This window comes from Phasianus colchicus, chromosome 2, assembly GCF_987193195.1.
Source record: "Phasianus colchicus chromosome 2, bPhaCol1.hap1.1, whole genome shotgun sequence".
NCBI classification, from domain to species: domain Eukaryota; kingdom Metazoa; phylum Chordata; class Aves; order Galliformes; family Phasianidae; genus Phasianus; species Phasianus colchicus.
In genome coordinates this window covers 33,519,359-33,544,081 of record NC_143437.1, presented here as the reverse complement: position 1 = coordinate 33,544,081, position 24,723 = coordinate 33,519,359, and the positions used below count along the sequence as shown (strand labels likewise).

The following is a 24,723-nucleotide window of genomic DNA, read 5'->3' as shown; positions in this document are numbered from 1 at the left end:
ATGTTAATGACAAGCAGCCACGTACAGAACACAAAACAATAAGTTTAAATCAGACTATTTTGGTTTGTGTAGCCCTTTATTAGCAACTAAAATAGAAGATATCTGTTGTACATCACGGGTAGTAACTGACTATACTGGAGTTTTATTATATTCTAATACAGGATCATTTATAAATGCGTTGTTTTCCTTTTTTCCTTTTATTAAAAAGCTTCCACTCCTTTTTTTCCCATTTACAACTTGCAAAACTATTCTGAAAGCTGAGTACATGTGCACAGGTCTGCAAAGAGTGCAAATTTAGGATATGGTAAATGCTTTACATGTCACATTTGTAAGGACTGTCTGCCACCCATGCCTTCACAGCTATTATCTTTCCTAAAAATCACAAAATGTTTTGATACCACTTTTCCTTCCATTGTCCTAAACAAGAAAGCATTTTTAAATGAGTTGAAACTAAGGAAGGACTACACCTACTAGAAAAGAAGAAAGTTCTATTAGTTTGAGGTTTCAGTATACCCAAAGACCAGGGACTGTATCTTTGTAAGGGCTAGGCTGGGACCCCGTATACAGAATGTGTGCAGGTGCCATCCCTGAGCATTCAGCAGTTCAGTGAACCATAAGTGCTCCAGCTGCGTAACTCACTGAGCTGTCTTGCCAGTTTCGACACTGGCTTGATTGAGCGTAATTCAAAAATGAAAAGCTCATATTCATTCCATTCTTCTGGAGCTCATTGATAGCCTAGAGAGAGGGAAAAAAAAAAAAAGGATCAGACCTCAGTTCTTTCCCCAGCCCCTTGAGGGCTCTTGCCCCCCAATGTACTACATATCCATACAGCTCTATAAAGCAATACCAAACAACCTTTTAAAATAGATCCTTTGCAAACCACTTACCCCTCTATGAGGAATTTATACAGAAATACAGACAATAAAAAATTTATTAACACCTCTTAGACAGCATTTTTTCCACTGAAGAAAGAGAACACACCAGAAATGCATTTTGTGACAACCGGCAAAAGCAAACTAACAGAGCTTAGCCCAGACTTATTGCAAAACTCATCATTATTTGAGGCTGAGTTGGATATTTATGCAGTTAAGCCATAATACTGAATTTTGATACTCGCATCACCAAGTCTTGATATTGCTCATATGAACTTCTATGGACCACACTTTAAAAGATTCTTCTAGATGTTCTACAAAGACTACATTTCCAGGGAATAATGTTTTCCCTTGTAAAAAGGTTAGCATGCCTTATATTTTAGATTTAAGTTGTATTTAAAAAAATACAGCGAGATTCACTCAAGCATTATGATAAATCCACAGCACTCCATCAGTAAAGCAGCTGTGACCCAATTTAAACAAGTAAGTTAAGGCAGGTTTATGCCTGCACTGCATCAAAGCAAAAAAAAAAAAAAAAGTAAAAAATACCAGTTAAGCTGAACTCTAATTGCCATAAATTTATGAGTTAACGGTGCACTGCACTCATTCTTACAGAAGTGCCCTTGCATCATATTTGCAAAAACAATGTTGTCACACATCACAAGGCATTCACAATAGCTAACTAAATGCAATACTGAAAAAGAATATGCACATAAAGTGCATTTGTAAGTACTGATTCAGAAGAATAAGAACATACTTCTTCACAGAGATGGATTTTATTTTAAAGTGCCAAGAGAAAGTGAATGACTATTTCATTGAAATTCAAAAGGATCATGGTACCTTATCTCCCTCAGGCAATTGAAAACCTCAGGCTTTGTAAGGAATATTTGTCTATGAGCAAGACAAAAAAATTAGAGACCAAATTGAGAACGCTTGGAAAAAACAAATTAATTCAGGACTTGCCAGGAATATTTCAGCAATATTACATATAAAACAAATGCAAACATGTTGCTAAACATTATGTTTTTTAACAGATCAGAAGTTACTTACATTTAATAATACGCCAATAGGATGTCTTCCACATATTGTATTATGGTATTTCTTCAAGTAATTGCTAAAAGATACAGGATCTAGCTGCTCTATAATGTTCATACCCTGAAAAAGAATTGATAGCAATGATTATTTCACACATTCATAAGCTGTGTAATTACCTACTTATAAACATAGAGGATTTTTACTCCTCATGTGCTCTACTTTCTATCAAGGGTATCTCAGCATGTGAGGGTCTAGCTTGCAGCTTGCAGCCTTCTTGCCGCCAGCCCTTAAATTACAAAGGCAGGAACTCTTCCAAATTTGTCAGTGACTCAAAGATCTGTAATATTATCCTTACAGGTATCAATGAAGTTCACATTAAAAATGCTTCTCTCATAGACTAGCTGACTCCCACCTCCAAGGATCCCTGCTTTCATAGGATTTTGTACTGCAATAAGCAGACACAGTTACTAAAAAAGCAAAGCAGGAAGAAGTTTCTCCTCCATCTCTTCTCTCTGTTAACAGTCTTCCAAGACAGCACTTTCCTGGGACTTCTGGATGTCAAAAAGCTCTAGACAAATTATACATACGCAAATCAAGCACACAGCAAGATTGATGTTTCCTAGACATATCAAGCACACAAACAAGGCAGTTGATCTGGGCACAGGAGTGCTATCTGCTCAGAGCATAAAAGTCAGATCCAGAATATGTCTAAAGCACTGGCAAGTTGGGACACCACAGAACCCTAAGAGCCAGGAGACCACGCTTCCATATTCCACATTAATGGACCATCACATTAATACATTCCTTTCCAACCACAGTGAGATCCATGATGACATGGGCTACTAGAAAAGCCAACACTTGCAAGGAAAACAAAACCTTCCACGTATGCAAATATTTGCATTCTCAAAGGCAAAAAATCTTGCAACGACACATACAGCATACTTTTTTCCTATCCCCAAACAGCAAATCATACATGATGAAAGTAGTTCAAAGCAGGTCTAACACCACTGATGTCTGGGTTTCATCACAGTTTCATTATTTTGGCTATACCAGAGTCCATCCTCTGCTGCTTTTCCTCCCCCTGAAGATGATTAATTCTGTTCACCAGGCAAATGAGCCCCAGACACTTACTAATCAGTAAGACACATAGCTGTGCTTCTTAATTGTAGCTGAAGAAGCAGGAAGGTTTTCCTCAGAGACCAGAAGAAACGCATACACTTTGCATGGGAACAATGGGAGTTTCATATTAGAAAGCTACATTAAAAAGGGAGAACAGAGATAATTTCTCCAAAGATTTCTTTGGTTTCTGTTTCCCAACCATTTCCCCTGATTTTGTGAAGCGTAAGTGATAAAAGCGGAAATCATGATGCATGAAGAAGTCTGTCTGAAGTCTCCACGCCAGGAGTGAAACCTCTTCAATACTCTGTAAGGGCGTCTACTGATCTGGCAGATATACTAATTATTCAGACTGGATCACAGGCTAGAATGAAGGAGCTGGAGGTTCCCAGGAGCATCACAGGAGGATTAGAAAGCAGCAACCATAACCATCACCTTTGTGTAATTTTAATTAAAAACAGACATAAGATGATTTCATAAAAAGATTAACTTTACAGAAAAATAAAACCAAACTATACTGACTAAATGCTGGCAAGAGCCCAGTTCTTCTAGTGCCACAGAGAAGGTGTTCAGACCCCTGGCTTGTAATCACAGCTGTTACTCACACTCTAGATCTACAGAACTTAAATGAATGCCAAAAATAAAGGCAGCTCCTCTCTAAGTAGCAATGATTATAGATACCACTGCATTTCTAAGAAGTTTAAGAAGCACATACGCAAATCATGCATTTACTGCTGAATTGTACATGTCAATATACTAAAGGTAGCAGAACCACATACTGAATGAGCTCAGAAGAACATATTTCATCCATTAATGAACCATTTCGTGACTCTTTAAAAGAAAGGCTGCTCACCTAAGAGGCTCACTTTATAGCCATAAATCACTAGAACATACTGTGCATGGGCATTTGAACATGTCTCAAGTGAATGAATGAGGATTTATAAGAATGCCTCATAAGCTTATTTCCATGCACAAATCAGCTCTGCAAGCATTTAGAGCTACACAGTTCATCCCAGCAAATATTAACAGAGCTCCATACGTTACAGAGTTGATACAATCCATTGGAGACTGGTAGTAACCACTATCAGCATTCAGCAGCACTGAACATTCCAAACTTTCAAATTTAAGAACTATGGCAGAACCAAGCTTGGTTCTTCATCTAAAATGGATTTGAGAAACAGAAGAAATACTTCAATCAGGTGGTGCTTTGTTTGTTCTAGAAACAAGTATGAAGCTAGTCAGAAACTTTCAACATTTGGAGTAACTGTTCTAAACCTTGCTCAGCTGAATTAAAATATATGACAAAAAAAAGTTTTACAGTTTATCACATAGGTATTACAGCATGTATCAGTTAACCAGACATGATAAATGGCGCCTACAGTAACCTAGCACGGTGTATATAATGTAATTAAACACACTTAACCACCATTATCACACCTAGGGAAGCAGAAACAAACTTGGTCTCAGCACTAGTCAGTCCAGTTCTCCTTGTACACAGGAGTCACTCAGACTAGGAGATAAACAGAAAAATTAATGGCTGGGCACAGCAGAGACTGAAGAGGTGGGCAGTCAGGCAGAAAGTCTTGCATTACACCTAAGCTAAAAAGACTTCTCAGGTTGGAACTCCCTGGAAGGTACTAACACACTGGAGTGGTCAGCAAGAACCACCTCAAAAGCCAGTTATGCTGTGCACTGCTTCTCCACAAAGACAGCTGGCTGTTCATCAGCAGCTCCCCTTTCAGTACTCAGAGTAACAGAATCCTATTGACTCAAGTGAGGTACAAGGTTTTACAAATAGATACAAAGTGAACAATCTGGCAGAGAAGGTTGGAATGCATAGTCTGAATTCTCTGGTCAGCCACAATCAAAGAATAATTATTCTTCAATGATGCATTGCAGAATACTCCTCTGCTCTTATTTATGAAGCAGGCAAGTATCAGGTTATGATATACAAAGACAGTACTGTACATCCGCTGCTTAATTACAACTCTCCATTTGAGGCTTCTTCCCAAAGGTACCCCTGTTAAAGAGGAGGGTGTGGTATCCCTTTCAGTGATCACACTGCAAGGCAACAGAATGGGCATATTAAGAGCTGCTGTGGAGAAATTGACATTCGCCCAGCAATATTTACAACTCTGTATCTTTTATGCTTGAGTCTCAAGTATTTAACAGAATCACAGTAAATGAAATTTCTCACAGTGATTAAGAGGTTGGGAAAGCTCTAAAGCCCAGAATGGTTAGGGTTGTTTATACACTAGCTAGGAAAACGTCACACACACATGCATAAGGTGAAGTCCAGCTAAGATCACAGTCCTTCCATAAGGCTATTTCTAAAGAAAAGTCATTTTATCTCAACACAGAATACTTCCCTGCTTACAAAGTCTGGAAAAGTCTGCTGCTTTGCTGGCTAGTACATAAATTAGCTAGCAATAATTTTATTGGATCAGCAATTGCAGAGGGGGACATCTCTGCTGGTTTTAAACAGTTTTGTCTCTAACTTTATACTATTTTCTCTATGGATAGGCCCAGAAGTTATAACAGTAGTCTCTTCAGCACACCAAATGACATTAAAAAAATTCAATACTTGGGATAAAAACAAGCAAAGAAAAAAGTAGTAACTGAATGGGGCACAAAATTGAATAGACTCATCCAAAAAGCTGGAAGAATACAACAGGCAAATCTTTGTGGTACTGTGCTTAACGTCCTACTGCTAGAAAGAAATTCCCTAAAATCGCTAAAAACATCTCTCTGTATCAAGTTTGAACATGGAGTCTTATTATGAAATTATGTATTCACATACGCATGATATGAACCAACAGGCAAAGAAATACACTGCCACAAAGCATGGTTAGTTTTCCAGTTAAAATTAAGACAAAGACACTTTTCAAGTCACTACACTGTGTACAGTAGACATCAATTTCACCAGAGCTACAAAAATGTCATTTCTTTTTGGCTGAATAACTACAAAAAGAACAGGCCAAAGCAGCACATTCATCAAAAGTAATTAAATTCCAGAGTCCAGCCTTCTTCACAGAAATAAGCAAGAGGAAACCATGTTTGCTAACGCACTTTTCTCCTACAAAAATATGCAGAACTGCAAGTTCTGGGACTCTACACAGAGAAACCTTTCAACTGACAATAGGAATTAGTAAAAATGGCATTGAGTAAAGGCAAATTTACTGCTTCTATTCCAGCAACGATTCGTGAAAACCAAAGACATCAATACGGATACACAAAGAAAAAACTCCAGAGCTCTCTCCAACATATTTCTTATTTTACTCATTTCAGACAAGAGGAAAAAAGATAATAAATGCTCCCTAAATAACAATAGCTGCCTCTTCCAACAGATTTACAAAGTTACAGAAATGATCCAACATTTTTAGTTGAATTTTGAAGCTGTGTTTGCAGGAAAATTACTTCTACTCTGAGTTAAATAGTGTTTTTTTTTTTTTTTCTATTTAAAAGGAAATATTTGCCTTCTATGATTGCAAAGAAAACGTAACAAAGTTGGCATTATAATCTCTTGTGTATTTCACATACATTCTAACCATTTGCCAAACCTAGCACATAGCATGGTCTAGCATTTTTCCCCCCCATCAACTGTTACAGTGTAGAAGAGAGGTAAGACTGCTCCCCCAAGAAACAGGGACTTCTGTTTACCTTAAGAGCACAATCCCCTACAGCCTTTCTTCTTCATAATGGATGATGCTGAACCCATTAATACAATCATGAAGATCACAAAGCTGTTTCAGTACACAGGTATCATAGCTATCAAGTCTGAACTACCACAATATTTAATAATTTTTACTCTTTTTCATAGGCATAAGAAAGTGCATGGACAGGAATTCACCGGGGGAATTCTAAGAAGGTAAACATGCATGTATTCTCATGAAATATGCTTATTAGATTACACCCACAATGTATCGTGCACACTCAGTAAAACAGAAGATATTAGTAAAAAACCACAGCTAAGTTCTTTCTCTGGTAAGCAAAGGAAAAGTATACATTCAATAAAATAGCCAACGTGTAACACTTTGTTAGAGAAGTTTCCGACGTGTTCAAAGTAATGTAAAGTACAGGAGAAACTTGTTAGTTCCACCAAATCTGAAAACTTACCATTTTATCTAGGTGTTCAATGGATCTATAAATTTCTCCTTGCGATTCATCATAGTAACTGTAACGGAACCTCTGACCTTGAAACAAAAATCATGTATAAAATAAAAAAGGGAAAATTTGTAGCTAAAACACTCCCTAGTACTTACAAATTAATTGAAACTGTAATATCTCTAAGTAGTACTCTTCATTTGCTTTACACCTTTTAGCTCCATTGTGAAAATTTTAGGGCTACCACAGAAGCAGCCCAGAAGCTAAGCAAAAGAATTTAAGAGAAGGGCAGCTGTACTTGAAAAGAAAAACCTGTTCTGTAGAACTGACACTGCAGTATCACTTTGTAATGGCCTGTTAATGCCTTGGATTCAATTTCTATAAGTGTACATGTAAAGTAACATTTCTTTTCACTATTCCTCTTCAGAAAAAAGGTCAACCCTGCAGTAAAGCTACTACTGCTCACACAATAATACCCATTGTAAATAGGGTTACAAGAAAAAGTCCATGATAACTCAATTAAACAGTTCTAGATGGCTCATTGGCCACAGCTGAACACAGGTCACTCTTCTACAGCTCCACCTATTCCACAGTTCAAAGATGAGTAAAACATGAACTTGGTTACATAAGGTGACGGAAGATGACCATGAATAAAAGGGAAGAAGGTCTGTTGTGTAACATAAAACATCTTTGTGAAGCAGTCCCCCTTTCCAGCAATTGTTACAGTAAAGGGAAAACAAAGCATTAAAGCAGAATGACAGATGTCAAGGCTTCTGGAATCTATCTAGTTCTGTCACCATGAACAGGGATAACTCTGCTGAGTTGGCATAAATACTCCATTTGCTAACTTACCCAGCAATAAAATATACAAAACTTATTTCCAAAGGGATGTTGTCATGTCCAGTGAATCGTAAACTAGTTAGTTTTGCAATATCCTTTGAGATGTTTTAGAGTAAAAAAAAAAAAGAGCAAGAAACTTAGACATTTCATTGTAAGTGAAAAGATGTTTATAAACCCATATTTCTTCACCACTTCTTTGCTACACTGAAAAATATATCATCACTTCGTTTTTGTCTACTGCTCCAACTCTTTTTTTTTTTTTTTGCTTTACAAACATTTAAGTTTCAGATATACATTTACCAAAAGTTAAAATATCAAAATATGTTTAATGAAAGACATTTTTTAAGAAGTAAATACAAAATATTAATCATACTGCTGTCATGGAGAGATGTGAAACTTACCCCAATGGCAAAAGTCAGAAGAAACCACAAAGAGGTTACTAGGATCAGCTAGGTATTTACTGAAGAGTTTTCCAAATTCCTGCTCTTTTGCCTCACTCAGTGCTCCGACCAACACAGGAATAATAGTAAACTCATCCTTATGGCTTGTAAGCAAAAGAAAAAAGACTGTAATTTAACTGACATCTTAAGGTGTTTTAGGACTTGCTAACAATTTGCAGAATGTTTTAAAAGGATGTTTTTGAGCTATAGTTCACTTGATAAGATCATACTCCTAAGTTGTTTTAAAACCTGAAACCACTTCAGTTTCAGAATACAAACCCCTCCCCAAAACAGCATTTTTGCTGCAAAATGGAAACACTAGGCAAATGAAAAGAGACATTGAAACCAATAAACAAAATCTCTGTATACAAATACTGCCCAAATGTAGACTATTCTTCCAAGCAAATAATACTTGTCTCTGACCCCTTCTCCCCAGGGTTTTTGTTGAGGGATGGGGAACTATGGAAGGAAAATCCCTACAAAGAATATTACTTCTTCCTTCTGTACCTTAAATGTCTCAATTGCATTTTAACGCACATCACGTACACTCTTGTACAAGAAGTAATTAGTCCCAGTACCTTTCCATGGCTTTAGCAGTATAAGGCAAATGCATTTCAATACTGTGTTCATCTTCATCTGTCTGTAAAGACATACGCTCAAACATTCCGGTCTTCCACAGTTCTCCATAAACTGAAATGAATCAAAAATAGTTATATCAATATTTATATCATTCTTCCCCCCACACAAACAATAAAGCAAAATATAGTGCACCATTATCAGAAATAAGCCTAGTAAATCAAATTATTTGTCTCCAAGAGCTGTCAACATAAACCACTTGATTTCTACATAAATTTAAGACTAAAATTACGTTCCAGTCATAAACTATTTAATTCACAGAATAAAGATGTGTTAAATCAGTCACCTTGTTAGTATAGAGATTTTCAGTTATGCTACAAGATTTAATAATAAGACTTCATAGCATAGTAGAACATAAGAAAATATACATGCAGCTGCCTAGTCTTTCAGCTCTTAGTTTCTCAAACTACACCATCATATATATATTATATTTTAAGTTGAACAGCTGAGCCATTGCTGGATGTATTCCTACTACTACTACAGTTTACTATTAACTCAATTATGAAGTGTAGAGACAGCAAAATCTGATTAAGTAACCCACACTTATAAGTTAACTTTCATTCTCCTAAGCGAACTTGGTGGTATGCAAACAGTGATCTCTGTGTTCGAAAACCCTACTCGGTGGGTAGTCTGATGTAGAGCACTGCCTCGTCCTCCATTACATAAATGTGTTCTGCAAAACCTGAAATATTTGGCACCTAAGGAAGTTTTTTTTTTTTTTTTTTTTTTTTTTTTAACAGGCACCACGCAGGAAGCCTGAACTAACTTGGTTAATCAGTGATAATGAGATAGCAACATAAAATTGGCTAATTACCATTAAATAGCTAATTAGATACTGTATAGTTTAGATATGCTTTAAAACATACACAACTCAGAATATCACAGACATCTTCACTGCATCTTTAAGCTTACTCTCAAAGACCAGTCTTTCATGGACTAACACCAAGTCCTGTAGGTACCGCACCAATGTAAAAAAAACAGTCACATGCAATAGAGCATCCAAATAAAGGTAGTTTACTGTTCCTTTATTAGAAATACACTCAAACCAACTAAAGCACTGTGTTTTTTTGCAGATAGGATACTTCAGAGAATGCTGGAGCATGTGTACGGAGGGACTATTAATTTCATGTAACTCTAGTTAGTTTTGTGAGTGCTTTTTAACATTTGTCACAAATCTTCAATCACAAACTCATACTGATAAATATTATTTAAATAAAGACTGAGAATTGTTCACATGTAGGAGCAAAAGACAATGATCTTAATATATTATTGCCTGCAACCACCCAGGATCATCACGAAGTTACCATTCATTGGAGTAAAAAGTTTCACATTTGTATGCCACAAAAAAGCAATGACGTGCCCAACACCACAAGGGTCCTCAGCACTGCCACAGCTAATTCTAAAGCCCCAGCAGTCAACAGCAAGTAAGCTTAATTGCACACTTACTCTTTTGGTCAATTCGGAGATCGTACAGAGGTGTTCTATAAATGTCCACACTGGAAAGTGCACATCGGGAAAGGGGCACATGATGGGAAGGCCCAAGAATGAAAATTTTTCGGCTACAACAATCAACAAAAAAGGCCCAGAATTTAGACAACAGCAATTGTACAGAGACTTGGTTTAGAGTGACAAGTTTAATAAAAATGCTGACACACAGCAGTTACCTGGTGGTTAACAGCAGAGTTTTATTCTGTTATGAATCAGACCACTGATCAATCCCTGATCCAGCCTCACTCAGTTACTCAGAAACAATCATAAGACCGGTGCAGTAATGCTTCACATAGCTTTAAACCTCTTAACCAGATTATATACCAACGCTAATCAACTAGCAACTGACTGAAGTCATCTGAAGGCAGAATTATACATTATAGCTCTTTGGTCCAAGGAGTGAATTGAAAATCTAACTCAACCTTCAGTTATACACAGTCAACGATTACAGTATGCACTCTCTAATGAGGATTATAGATTTATCGTCTGATCGGAGATGTTCAATAGTTTACTTGATTTGATGAGCCTTTACTTCAAGTTTTACCAAATTCCACTTTAAGCTATTCTCAAATGGTCTATTTGTCCAGCTGTTGCATTAAAAATAGGGATTTGGATCTACACGCTCATAGCTTGAGCTGATATTGCCATCTTTCACTCATCATCAAGATATTTCATGAAGTCATCAGTTCCTGGCTCTTGCTTAACTGTTAGGAGCTCTCCTGCCACAGAACTTTAGAAAAATCTACAGGAAATTCAGCTTTTCAGAATCAGGATAACACGATATTTCTGCACTGAATTAAAGTGGTGGAGACATCAAAAGATTTTCATCTTTCTTGCATGAGAAAGAAAAGCAATACTAAAATACTATAGCTGTTTACAGAGCTCACACAAACAAAAAATCCAAATGTGCAATAGTTCAGTTGAAAGATTAATTACACTCTAGCGAATTCTAGACATCCCATGCAATAAAACAGCAAGTGATCCAGAAAGTTCAATTAACTCACTGTATCACTGAACATGGGGAATGCAACTTGATTTAGTTTTAGAGAAACCAGTTCTCTGGCACACTAAGTTATCTTCACTTTGTTTACAATAGCTTAGAGTGTATGCTAACATTGTCTTTGGGAGTACGACATTTATCTCATAAGCAACTGATAGAGCCAGTTTTTAGACTGGCATTGCAAGATGCATACAGTGAGTAAGTATTGGAGATGTTTTAAAATTCTCATTGAACAAATGCTGCTGTCAAAATAGGCAAGAACTATATATCTTTCCAGAATAAAATCTCTTCATATTTTTAGAGGCAGACACAGACTACAGTGGGGGTTGTTTGTTGTTGGTGTTTTTTTTTTTTTTTTTTTTTAATTTTGGGGTTTTATTTTTGGGCCTGTGCCATGAGTAACACAAATCCATTTAAAACCATTACAACAAATAACTTTCACTGACTTTAAATATTATATACATGCAATTGTTACTTTTTCTCCACAGCAGAAGAGAATCCTGGTAGCATTCAGCCCATAATCCTGCACTGAAAAACCAATGCGGAATTGTGATCAAATACTTCAGTATACTTAAAAACAAGCAAAATCTCCCCCACACACAAAAAAAATAGGAACAAAGATACCCTGTGACCAGTAAGATACAAAATAGCTCAGGCTCTTAGAAAAGCAATGGAACACGGAGTAGTAAAGCAAATTTTATATTATTATTTGTTAAAAGAACACCTTTAACATCTCCCTATTAGAAATGTAGCTGCCAATAAATCTCCAAATTTTTTGAAAATACTGCTTTACATGTTCTTCTTCAACAATATCACTTTTTTTTTCCCTCCTAAGATTCAAGCCATTCAAGCACCGTGAGATTTAAAAAGTAGAAAACGAATGTATAAAAGAAAAAAAAAAACAAACCCAAAAATATAAGGAGAACACAAAGTACTGCATAGACCTCATCGTAAGATTACTAAAAAAGAGTTTAATACTTACGTAATATTAGGATCTACTTGCTTGTAAGCATGGGCTGCACAAGATCCACAATAGGTATATCCTGCATGGCTGTAAATCAAGTTAAACAGTATTAACTATGTTTAACATTTTTGTAAAACACACATAATATTTACATTGCTATTAAATATTAGCATTTTTATCCCCTAAAAACTAGAAATAGCAAGAATAATCCCCAAACCATCTCCTGGAACAGCTTAAGAGCACTATTCTAATACTGAATGCACGCATGATGTATTTGTAAAAGAGCTAGCAGTAAGCATTAAGCAGGCCTCCTTAATCAAAGCACCTTTCATTGTTTATAAAAGATATAGTAAATCCACTGTATACTGTACAACTGTGTACTATCAGAAGCTCATAGTAATGTTGAGAGTGCAGTCATTAGACATGGAAGCAATACAATGTAGGAGGAAGCTTTCCTAACCAGATACATTAACTGAACATGGAGGACAGTAGAAGAATCTGGCAAAAGCAGACTATGTGTCACAACAGCAAGGAGAATTAAAATATTCGGTCAATGATGAACACCACACTCAGCAACAGAATAAATGGGCACAAGGAAGGGAGTGGAATGCAGCATGATGCATATACACAGATGGTATCTGGAGCAAGTTATCCTCAAAATTATCCCTGGATTTTACTTCAAAATCTACTGCAGACTAGGTGGATAAAAGTGAAACAGAGTGAATCAGCAAGGTTAACAGAGCCTTCAAAAGGTTCCCTCTGATGCAAGTTTCTCTGTCCTTCACAAAAATTTTATTAGCCATATTCCACTTTAGAGATGTCAAAACAAAGGCATAGGTGAATGAAGGAATTCAGCAAGGCCACAGAAGTATCTCCAGCAGTTCTGGAGAAAGAATCCAGGTTATCTAAGCTGCAACTAGAAAGCTTTTCTCCAGATATTCCTGCAAGAAAAGAGCATGGCAGACTTGGGACAATTTCTTTCATGAATTCAGTACTATTACGAAATACTTCTAACATTAAGTTAACACTATGATACAACAGGAAATACAGGAAGTGAATTAAGGTGCATTTTCTAGTATTTCCTTCCTACTCACAACAAATTGGAATAATCAACATACCTTTCTTATATACATGCCTTCACTATTGTCATTAAATTTAGTTCTACCTAAATAAATTAGATGATGCTTGTTTCTCCTGTAGAACAAAAAAAAAAAAGCTCCAAAAACACACCCAACAAAAGCAAACCATTTTTGATTGCTGCAAAATGTTTCAATACAGTTTTAGCTTTGCAAAGATGTTCTCTCTTTGTTGACTTCAGAAACAAATAAACGCATGGGTGTTCAGTGCTATAATTGCATTGAAACAGTCATCAACTTAGGCTACCACTCTACCTCTTATCTTAGTGGATCACAAGGGAAAGATTATTTCTTCAATCCATCTGCAAAAACAAAACTGATCATATACAAAGATGATTGTGGATTTATGTTACTACCATTTCATTTTCTAAATATTATTTAGAAACCACACGACATTCCTTTCAGCTACAGTCAAGACTTCCACAGTTTTCCAAAATCACTCAGAATAAGTATGTGTTTAGCAAACCAAATATTATATACACTGAAGTAGACTTCAAACTTACGGTGCAATAATGGCTCTAGCAGGTCTCTTTGTGGACTGTACTTGAGAAAGCCAGCCTTCTAGTTGTGCATTCAGCTGGGGTCCTGTGAAGACATAAGAAAATACTGAAGCCATAAAAATATACATATATATCTAGAACACCTCCATAATCAACATTTAAAGTAATCTTAAACTTCAAGACCCATGTCTCAGTCCAGAAAAACGAAGTGTAAAAACCAACGTGCCTGTAATGTTCAAGTTTGCACTAGAGAAGTTTGCACTCCCAGTCCTTGAAGTCAATTTATTCTATATCCACATGCTGTCTGGATAGATGCACATCATTAGAAAGCATGGCTACTGATCTCAAAAGGAAGCTCAGTAGATTATTTATTCTTCCAGCAATCATATTCACAGAATTCAGAAGTAATAAGACAACATATGCCAAGAAAAAACAATGTTGGAAAATGGTTTACCCTACATACTGAGATGATAGCCAATGGTAATACGACAGAATACAAAGCACAACGTAAAGCATGCTGTAAGCTGGAAAAACTGTAAAGACAGCTGAAAACAATGCTAATACTAACACAGCTTCCAATCATATACATATACTACAAGTACATATACTTCTTGACATTAACTTATCTACATATTCCACAGAGCAGATCTCATGCTGATGGCGCTCTAAAGAGCTGCATACAGCTACACAAAACACTGCCAATATGTCAGCTTTTGTAGAAGGGGATGGTAAGGGGGGAAAGGACTTTGTTGTTGTAAAGATTGCCATTTTCTTACATGTAGAAGCTGAACACTTACTGCAACTCCTTTCCCTCAATCTACGATCACCTCCAGGGCCTCAGATGCAGCCTACAACTTTAATGTGGCACAAGTGGCATGCTGCAATACAGTAACTTTATAAAGCAATGAATCTGTCCAAAATACCCGCACATCAATTTAGTTCTACTGCTCCTACAGCACACTTTTAAAATTAAAAAAAAAAAAAAGCTTTTTTTTTTTTTTTTTTTAATTCTTTTTACTTCTCCCAAAACACGTTCAAGAACTTTCTAAAAAAAAAAAAAAAGCTCTTTAGGAAAGAACTCCTTGAAACATCTACTAACCAGAGACTTAACCAATCCATGAATCAGCCCCAGCTTCGCCCTTGTCTCCAAAAAGGACTAGGTACAGCACTAGAGCAGAAGTGCCAGGAGCATTCAGGCAGCCTGAGATAGACTTGGACTCACCCCCAGCCATGCAACGTGTTTGGCCTTCTTTCATTCCCTCTCCAGCAGCTATTTTTGATTAAGAAGGCAGTTAAGACGATTTATCTTTCATTAAGACAAATCAGGTAACTCACTGAACAGTTTAGAGATAAGGTGCAGGATTTCTGGTAATTTTCTAAAATTTCATATGATTGTTCAAAGAGGACCAAAACCAAAATTTCTGCTCTTACAGTGCAGTGAAGTAAGGTGTCCTGTTTGCTCAGTCAGCTCCTCTTTCTACAGGCAATAAAATCACTAACAAGTCTGCATAACCCAAGGGATGGAATTTCTATCAGTGTTTACTCAAGGACGGAGTAACAGATTTGCTTTTAGACTTTTTTTCCCCCCCTTTAATGCAATTACATGGTGACTTTGGAGATCATTAGCTCAAATCTAGTGCAAGTTTCCCTATCAACTAATACATCTTTTTGAAATCACTTGCATTAGAACATGTAAGTAATCAAGTCCTTTTCCAAAGGAAGTACACAAAGGAAAATGAAAAAAAAAACACCAAAAAAAACCCCCTACGCATACCCATCCAAAACCTTTTAGTAAAATAAAACCTAAATAAACCTCAGTACCCCAAGGGAACTCACATTACTGACAGGATTACCTGCAGCTCCTTGTTCTTACAAATATTTTAAGGGGGGATATTCTAACACGGTTGTTTCCTTGTTACCACGTTACGTAGGGACAGAAAGCTACTGTTAGCATCAACTCAAAGCATTCAGAGAGATTTTTCTTCCAGTTTATCAAACATGACAGCGCTTAAGGCTAAAGTCAAAATATTTGAAATGAATATATACAATATAAATAAACCCACATTATCACAGTAGGTATGCTCTGCCATATGGGATGATATAATAGGAGATGAATAGCACCGTAAGTTTTCTTCATATGTGAATGTGAGTTAAAATAGAAAAAAGCTTTTGCAAACAGTCCCCAGATAAGTGAAACAGTCAGCTCCTCAGCTGACAGTGTTGCCTGTCTAACCTTGTGCTGCAGTGGTGGGAAGGAAGAGAGGTTCCTGCCTCTTCAGTACCAGGTAGAATGCCCAGCCTGGGAAAGCTGGCAGATAGAGCAACTGTTTTTTTAAGGGCTCGGAAAGTCTGTTGGATTCTACTTCTATGAACAGTCAGCATGCTTCAGCATTAATACTGTAAGATGAGACCCGTCCTTGACTGAAGAAAGATTAAGCAAAAACCATGAGCTTTGCTGAAACAAGTAATATTATGACAGGATTTCAATCCTCTGAAATAAGGTATAAATATAAGTATGCAACTAAAGAACGTTGACATTATCTATGGATATTTCACATCCATGTGTTTTGTTTAGCAAACTGGCAGAAATTCCACCAAACTAAGAATAATTGTGAGTACAGACCAAGTCTCCAGCAGACAGATGTACAGAGACAACTACAGACACAATTGGTTCAAGTTCCCTGCCTAGAAGCTGCACTTATTTTTACAACCAACATCATCCAAAGCAGTGAGCAGGAAAGAACCATTCCATGTTAAATACTCTTACCCCATGAATCAGACACACGGCACACACACTTTGGTTCATCACCCCTATTTAGACCTGTCACAGTGCAGGCTTTGTAAGTTGCACCAAAGCAACACATGTTCCACATAGCCAACCTCACATTGTTGGATGAGACTAAAGTGCTCATATGCCATGGGTCAGCACAATATATTGGAAACTTGCTCTGGACACAGCCGCCACCATTACCAGTGCAAAACCTCTTTTCAGGCTGGTGATTTGAAGTCTTATTTACAGTGGGTGTCACTTTTATCGGCAGAGCATAATGCTCAAAACTGTGAGCAGTACATGGGACACCTGTCTGATCTCTCAGTCACACATACATAGCACCTGCAGCAGTACATGCAGTGGTGGAGCACAGTGACAGTAACACTGTTTATAACATGTTCCATGCTTTATTTTCAGAACATGGCTAGTTACTGGATATTTACCATGAGGAAATGCAGACCCTGTCCCCACCTTTTACACTTCCACTTTCAGCTTTTGCCCATCTAGCCACGTGCTGTTCTGCGGGAACCAAACCTCTTCTTCACTGCACCTTACTCCTTAGATCTTTTCATTATCTTTACCTATAGATGGGAAAGCCTACAGAGCTTAGAAGGACTTCTAATAAATTCTATAGCAGATGTACTTGTTAAGTCCCTAGTCTTGTGCCAGGTTAGAAAAACCGAGGTCAGTAACAGTGAAACCTTGGGGACTATCACAAATCCGTTTCATGATACACTGGAGGAACTCCTATCCTCACAGCTTCTAGTGGGAGTCTAAACCAATCCAACTGTCAAGCAGACTTCAGTTTGGAATGTGACAGAAGCCTAACTAGTTTCTCTTCTTAGTTACAATTGGAAAAATATAGCGGTTGTTTTAAAGAATACAGGTCCCACTTGAAAAAAAAAGTGTTTATTTCAAACAGCAAATGCCAAATTCTTGAATAAAAAACAGGCTTTGTACTGACAAAGATCGGAATTTGTCAGGAATAGGAAATGATTTTCAAAGGCTTGCATTGATGAGCACATTCTCCGCTGCTGTGATATAGACTTTTTCAAGACTGAATACTGATGAAACACTGAAATCAGCCTAAGAGCAAGGCAGAAATTTACTTAGGCGAATTATAGGACTGCAAAAGAAAACATCAAGATACAAATGAAGATTATACTTACGATACATAAATTCCTACTTTACACACTGCAAGAAGAACATTAAACAGCAGGTAATGCTTGAATGAGGGAAAATAAAACTGAAGCCACAACACTGAAATCTGCTTTGGTGGCAGTTGCCACGAGCACGTGCCAGCTTTCCTGTATTCTACCAGTTCTAATTTGCTTCACTGAAAGCCATTGGGAAATAAATAATCAAGCACTGTCTACATCCATTAAGAACATCAGCCAACACGCACCTACTTAACTTTATGAAATCCTTCCCAGCTAGGCCATTCAGAGACAAAACAAACGACCTTCTGTTTTGTAGTTCCAAGAAAGTGATTTAGACTCTAATGTGAAACACTTACGTGCTAAACGTAATCAGAACTTGTGAAATTATTCACAAGGTGATACTTGCAGGACAGTTTTAGGAGCACACCAAATATAAAGCTCTTTTTCAATTTTATTTGCACCATAAAAGTTGAAGCTTTACTTTCTTTACTTGGAGTACCTTGATTTCAACTGTGTTTAAGAGGTCCAGCTAGAAACAATAGCCAGGGAAGCGTATTTAAAGTTAGTTTAGTATACTATTCAACATTTTGCACTGCAAAAGTAAAGTCCACATGTTAATGTTGTGTTCCATGATTAATTTGTAAGAGATCCAGCAACAATGCATCCACGTTTCCCATAAAATTTCTAAGAAAGAAGATCAAATGGAGAGAAACATTGCATGCAGTATTTAACCTTGCAAAGCAAATAATGAGTTTTTGAGATAGTACAATTAGTTGTTCACAGATTTTAAGGTAAGAACAGTTGTGTTTGGCTACACCTGAAATGCTCCAGCTAATGTCACAACAGTAAGACTTTGTGGCCAGTAATTAATTATCTTGCAGACATCAGTGAAGAGAGCTATGTACAGCAGCATCAGGTCACTATTTCCTCTCATTTCACTGTCCCTTATGTTTTCTTTTTCTCCTGGATTCACCGCACTTATCCAAGACCATGTACAAACAACATGGCGATGTTTACATGCATTACTTCTGCATTATGTTTATGAATGCACCTTGCTGAGTTACTCCAAATTATGGGAGCGCACCAGGCTTCCTGGCACACCAGATTATGGACTACCAAAAAACTTGGATGAAACAGCAATCAACTCCCTCAGCCCCCTCCCACACCTGCATTCACAGTCTAACAGCTCACAAAGCCACTCGCATTATTCACTTCTGGCCCCTTCTACCACTACAGACACTCAGGCTCAGCAAAGCACTGAGCAGCGGCTCTGTGCTGAGTGAAAGCAGGATGCCATGGCTCCAGAAGTCAGTGGGAAGCCACATTTGTCTTCAAAACACATGCAGCGGGCCTGGCAAAGACATGACATTCGTTCAAGAAGACAATGGCTGAGTAGAAATGGCTGTAACTGATGTACACACGTTTTTCTGATATCGATAAGAAATGAACACAAGGCAACCATAAGGTTCTACCCCCCACTCAAATATCTATACAGACATAGACCATTTACTTGGCTCATCACACAAAGTAGCTCAGAAGTGCAACAGCCTTTCAAGTCAATGCAGCGATTACTATGCCAACTTACATTTGCATCAATAAGCGTATGGAAATTAAGGTCAAAGGATTTGGTACAGGCTACCAGAGCCGCACTTCTGATCACAAGGCTTAGTCACAGAGAACAGAAATAAAGCGTACCTAACGCGATGACAAACCCATTTTACAGGACAAATTTCAGCTTATGCAGTATTGTCATCTCTACGGTCAATTTGATTTTGCTCACATGATTTGGAACAACTCACTCAAGTCCTTTGTGTTTTGATCGTATCAGCATGCCACTGACTGGAGAAAGGTTGAGACAAGAGGACTTATCACACACTCTATTAAGGAGTGCTATAGTATTCGATCAGCACTTCCAGGAGCCAGGCAAGGCAGGCTGGCTGCCAGTAAATGAAGTGTGTTAAGTACCCCTTGTGACATCTCACCAGTAATGGCAGGCTACACATAAAGTAAGGAGGAAAGATAACTGGATACACAAAAAATAATATTTATTCTCATTTCAGGCCTGCATGGATCAATGTCCCACAGAGCTGGCCAGGTTGGCTGGGGCCCTGTGCAACCTGATCTAGTACTTGATCCAGTGGTTTACAACACTGCCTCTGGCAGAGGTGTTGGAACCTGACAATTCTTGAGATCCTTTCCAACCTAAGCCACTGTATGATTCTATCTAGGAATGCATCTGTCCCGCATTTCAAGCCATGGAAAATTATGCGATTTTTGTTTCATGTTGTCCCTAATCTTCTCCTTTTCCCTGCTGATCAAAATCAATTTCTCAAGAGATCTGAATGCTAAGCAATTGAATTAACCCAGCAGGATTTTCTTCCAAAAATAAATCAGTGTACTATTTTTCACCACAGAATGATAATACTTCAGAAAAATATATTTATCTGTTAGAGCAGAGCAACAGGTTCATCGTTTTGTCTACATTAGTATGCCTGCATCTCATTCTCACATGCAGTTTTAGCAGCCACCATACATCAGGTTGCTAGGCCAGAGAAGCAACAGCATGTCACATACTATTTTAGACTTTCAATAAAAAAAAAAAAAGACATACAGATCAAAGTCTCGAAGTGACAAAAAAAAAGTTACTTAGATCAGTAGCCTACTATTAGCAATGGACACAACAGTACATTTTCGAAGCTTACCTGCAGAGCTTCCCTTTTTCAGAGCTGCTGCTAAGTTGAAGGCGGAATATTGTTCTTGTCTGACCAAACATCTCATTAGACAAATGCTCCACAAGTCCACATCTAAAGTCCATTAATATACTACATAGACTGATGTGGAACGAACACAGACTTCCTCGCACCAAGAATTCTAGAAGACATGTGAAATTCTATCATAATTATCATCATCTAGAACTCAACTGCCGAAATTTATTAAGGAAGTTGCTTTTTAAGTTTTCTTTTACAATAGCATAGTATGGATGGAGACCACTTTGGAAGTTAAACGCTACGACCACCATGAAGCAACCCCCAGCTAAAAGTTGCAGTGCTTTCTGCCTGTGACATCACCCTCCCTCAACAACAAAGTTGTTTACTTACAGCTAGATATGACACACTAATGTGTAGGCATGCCTAGATGCACATAATCAGGCAGCCAGTCTCAACAGTTCTGAGAAGTTTATTAACACCACACAATTAGGTGATGTATTCTCACTAGAATGCAGCGCATGTTTATATTTTCCAAGGCAGAACACCCAAGCAGTACATATTCCATAGCTGGAAAAAAACAAAGGGGAATGAGGGTTTATTTTCAGCTGAAGCAATTGCTGCCCTACAAAAACGATTGGTCTCTAATGAGAATGAACAGTATTTCTTGTAAACCCTTTTAAGGACATCCTTTCAAGGATATCCATTAGCCACAATACTGTTCTCTGTTTCAGATCAGTTCTTCACCCTCTTCTCCCTCAGCTTTCAGGGTCCTCCACTCAGCTAACTTAATCCTTCCCAGATCAGACATCTTACAAATTTTTGAACATGCCCTTCAAGAACCACATTTCTTCTTGCCCCTTTTGGACAGATGTGGAATGCTAAAAGTCATCTTAACTATGGAGCGGGATAAGGGTTCCCAAAGCACCTGCTTGCTCTGCACAAGGGAGTTCAACTCTATTGAAAGAGAACAGTTTTCAGGAAATGGGAAGCTTAAATGCTAACCTATCAAATCCCTTCTGGGCCTGGATGGTAAGCACAAAGGATGTAGGTAGAAGGACTTGATTCCTGCAGAATCACAGGAATGCAAAGAATTATTGCAATTCTAATTCTATGGTAAATGCATACCCTCTTGGTCCTCATCTGTTTCCTGCTCACTTTTCATAGACCCTCCTAAATGGAATTCAAGAATGAGTTCCCAGGCAGCTAACCACATGTAGCTCCTATCCTGCTGCCTCACATACCCTGAGTAAACAGCACACAACAGCTCTACAAAAAGGAACATTAATAAAAAGTTCTTCCATTTAAAAAAAAATCCCCTCAAAAGATAAAAACACCACCCAAAACTTGCAGTCTATGCAACATTAACCAACAACCCCAAAGGCACACACTAGCAGTTATAATTTAACTTGTCAAAAGTACCATCAGCACAACTAGTTAGAACATGATTCCCTTTAATATCCTTGTTTGGTTGTTCTCCTGCAGGGAGGTGCCCAGGCAGCCACCCCACCCTACCCCTACACCCTTAGCCATTAATAGCCACACGCAGCCAGAGAGCTTCTGGATGTCCCACTGCAGACAAGTCCTACTGGCCAAACTGGTCACACAGACCTATAGAGATGCAGTCTCACAGAACTACCTGCTGAATTAGCATAGGGAAAAAAAACAAACAGTAGCTATACCTCACGAATTAATTATGATGCAACAGTAGATATTGTTTTATTTGCAACCTGGTACGAAACCAGCATCAAAATCAAAGCTATAAAATGTAGCTAAGGTCCTTTAGCAATTCCACATTGCAAAGCAATTTTCTGCCATATTAATAAATGAAACGACGAGAAGCACAAACAGATGTGATGGTGTTGTCACCCAGTCTTAACATTCTGATGCCCTCACATTTAAAAATACCTTTGACACAGTCTTGTTTGCTTGCTAGAGAGCAACTGCCTTTCTCTCCAAAGAACTGGAAAGCTAAATGCAAGCTGTTTGCTCCAGACGCAGGTTTGAGGCCAGTTTTGCAATGGACACAGCCATTGTGCCTCCAATAAGAAGCTCAGAAGGAAGACAATCATTCTCTATTGTTGTCTGGAAGCACACAGCCACAGCCGACAGCCCTGCTCCTTATCTCACAGCCTGCATCTTCCGGTATCACCTCCCCAGCGTATTTCTTTACTTCCTTTCCAGTTTTTTGCCTCATACCTTATTCATTACTTTGTGAAGGAGAGAGGAAACCGCTTCTTTAAAGCCAGAAGTCCTCTATAAATGTCAGTTCAGGATTCTGAATACACAGAGGGCTTCGACTGCACCCTTCCCCTATCTCTACACCCCAGATGTTCTCTACAAGAACCTCTCGCTCACCCACATTTCTGCAACGGTCTTTATCCCCAGGGCCAGCAGCGGACTGTCTGCTGCGTGTCACTTCACTAACAGCCGTGGAAACGCAAGTGGGATTCCCACACAGCTCCAAAACCCAGCAGAGGGTACCGCCACGCACACGTGCATAGAAACAGAGCCATTCCTGAGGGGTTCTGTCTTCTGACGGGAGGGTGGGGAGCTCCCCCCTCCAACGCACCACCTCCCTTCTGCTCTTCTCGCACAAATATCACTTTTAAAAAAGGCACGCAGCCCGCTCCATAGAACCGCTAGCACACAAGGAGCTTAGGAGGAGCAGCCACGAGTCGGGCCGCAGGAAGAGAACGAAGCCTCCTCCTACTCCCCCAGCCCAGCACCGGCCCCCGCACACAAGCTCCGCGCCCCCTAAGCCCCAAGGAAGAGCCCTAGGGCACTCGGCCCCCGAGCCGGCCCCGGGCACAGCGCCGGGAGGGGCACACAGCGATACGGTGACACGACCGGGAGGGGGGCCGCCGACACGCCGCCGGCCTCGGGCCCCGCAAGGCCGCGACCCCCCGCCCGCCACGTGCCGGTCCGCGCCGTCGGGGCGGGGCTCGCCGCGCTCCCCGGCCCCGGCGCAAAGTGCTGATTCAGCCCCCGCCCCCCGCCCCGGGCCGCGGCGCCGCTACCTGAGGCAGTGTACCAGCTGCCGGCGTGGCTGGCCTCCCGGCAGAGCACCCGGTTGGACATCTTGGTGCCGGAGCCGCCTATGGTGTTCGGGGGAGCCGGTGGGGGACGGGCCCGGCCGCGGCGGCGGCGCTGCTCCCCCTCCTCCCCCGGCGCGGCCCGGGCCCGGCGGGCGGAGGCGGCGCTGCCGGCGGCGCCTCCGGGCGGGCGGACGGGCGGCGAGCGGGAGGGGGGCGCCCGGGGGCGGCGGGCGGGGCGGCGCGGGCCGGTGCCGCGGGGCCGCGCTCGGCCGCAGGCGCTCGCCCCGCGGGAGGCGCCGGGGGGGGAGGCGGGGACGAAGCTCGAGGCCGCCGCCGCCAACTCCGCGCCGGCGGGTGGGGGACGCGGAGAGAAGGGGGACGCGGCCGCGACTGGGTTTGGCCCGGCTCGGCTGCCGTGGTCTAAAGGCCGCGCGGGCGCCGCTCCCCCATTGGGCACGAAAGCAAAAGCCTCGCCGCCATTGGGCGCCCGGCCCGGCCGCGCCCGCCCCCCGCTTTGACAAGCCCGGAATGGAGCGGCGGCGGCGGCGGCGCCTCCGGGGGGAAGGCGGAAAGGGGCGGGGCCCGGAGCGAGAGCCCCCCGCGGATTGGCCGGCCGCGTTGCCGTGGTTGCCGCTTCTGCCCGCGCTGATTGGCGGGGCCGTGTCTCCGTGGTGGAAGGGAAGATTACGGGCGCGGGTCAGATGAGGGGAAGGCCGCGCCGGGGCTGTGGGGGCTGGGGTGGGGGCGAGCGGTGCCGCGGGCAGCCACGCCCACAGGCCCCGTCCAGGCCACGCGCGGGGCTCGCGGCGGCTGCGTCCCGGCCCGGGGTCCCGGCGTGCGCCCGGCGGCGGCGCGCTCCCGTTCCTCGGGTTGTGCCCCGTGCCGGGAGCAGCGCGCCGGCCGTCGGTGGCTCCCGCTC

The 24,723-nt window shown here is 40.3% G+C and overlaps 1 protein-coding gene and 1 long non-coding RNA gene across 3 annotated transcripts in view; one reads left to right on the top strand and one right to left on the bottom strand.

The window, feature by feature from the left end:
• Positions 1 to 6,907, top strand: part of LOC149918955 (uncharacterized) — a 47,386-nt gene extending 40,479 nt beyond the window's left edge. Inside the window, exon 5 of the long non-coding RNA XR_016464161.1 lies at positions 6,844 to 6,907. This is a non-coding gene — a long non-coding RNA (uncharacterized LOC149918955). The remainder of the gene's footprint in view (positions 1 to 6,843) is intronic.
• Positions 58 to 23,967, bottom strand: MEMO1 (mediator of cell motility 1). 2 transcript variants are annotated; one of them, XM_031592993.2, is made up of 9 exons: positions 23,787 to 23,967; positions 14,135 to 14,216; positions 12,514 to 12,582; positions 10,490 to 10,602; positions 8,986 to 9,097; positions 8,369 to 8,511; positions 7,140 to 7,216; positions 1,923 to 2,027; positions 58 to 735 (listed from the first exon to the last, which is right to left on the bottom strand). In XM_031592993.2, exons 1-9 carry the CDS (start codon positions 23,845 to 23,847, stop codon positions 604 to 606), a joined length of 894 nt encoding a protein of 297 aa, XP_031448853.1. In that variant the 5' UTR covers positions 23,848 to 23,967; the 3' UTR covers positions 58 to 603. The 2 variants fall into 2 exon arrangements, with proteins under 2 accessions (XP_031448853.1, XP_089991438.1); XM_090135312.1 differs by lacking the exon at positions 23,787 to 23,967 and adding an exon at positions 21,895 to 22,066.
• Between the last annotated feature and the right edge of the window lie 756 nt (positions 23,968 to 24,723).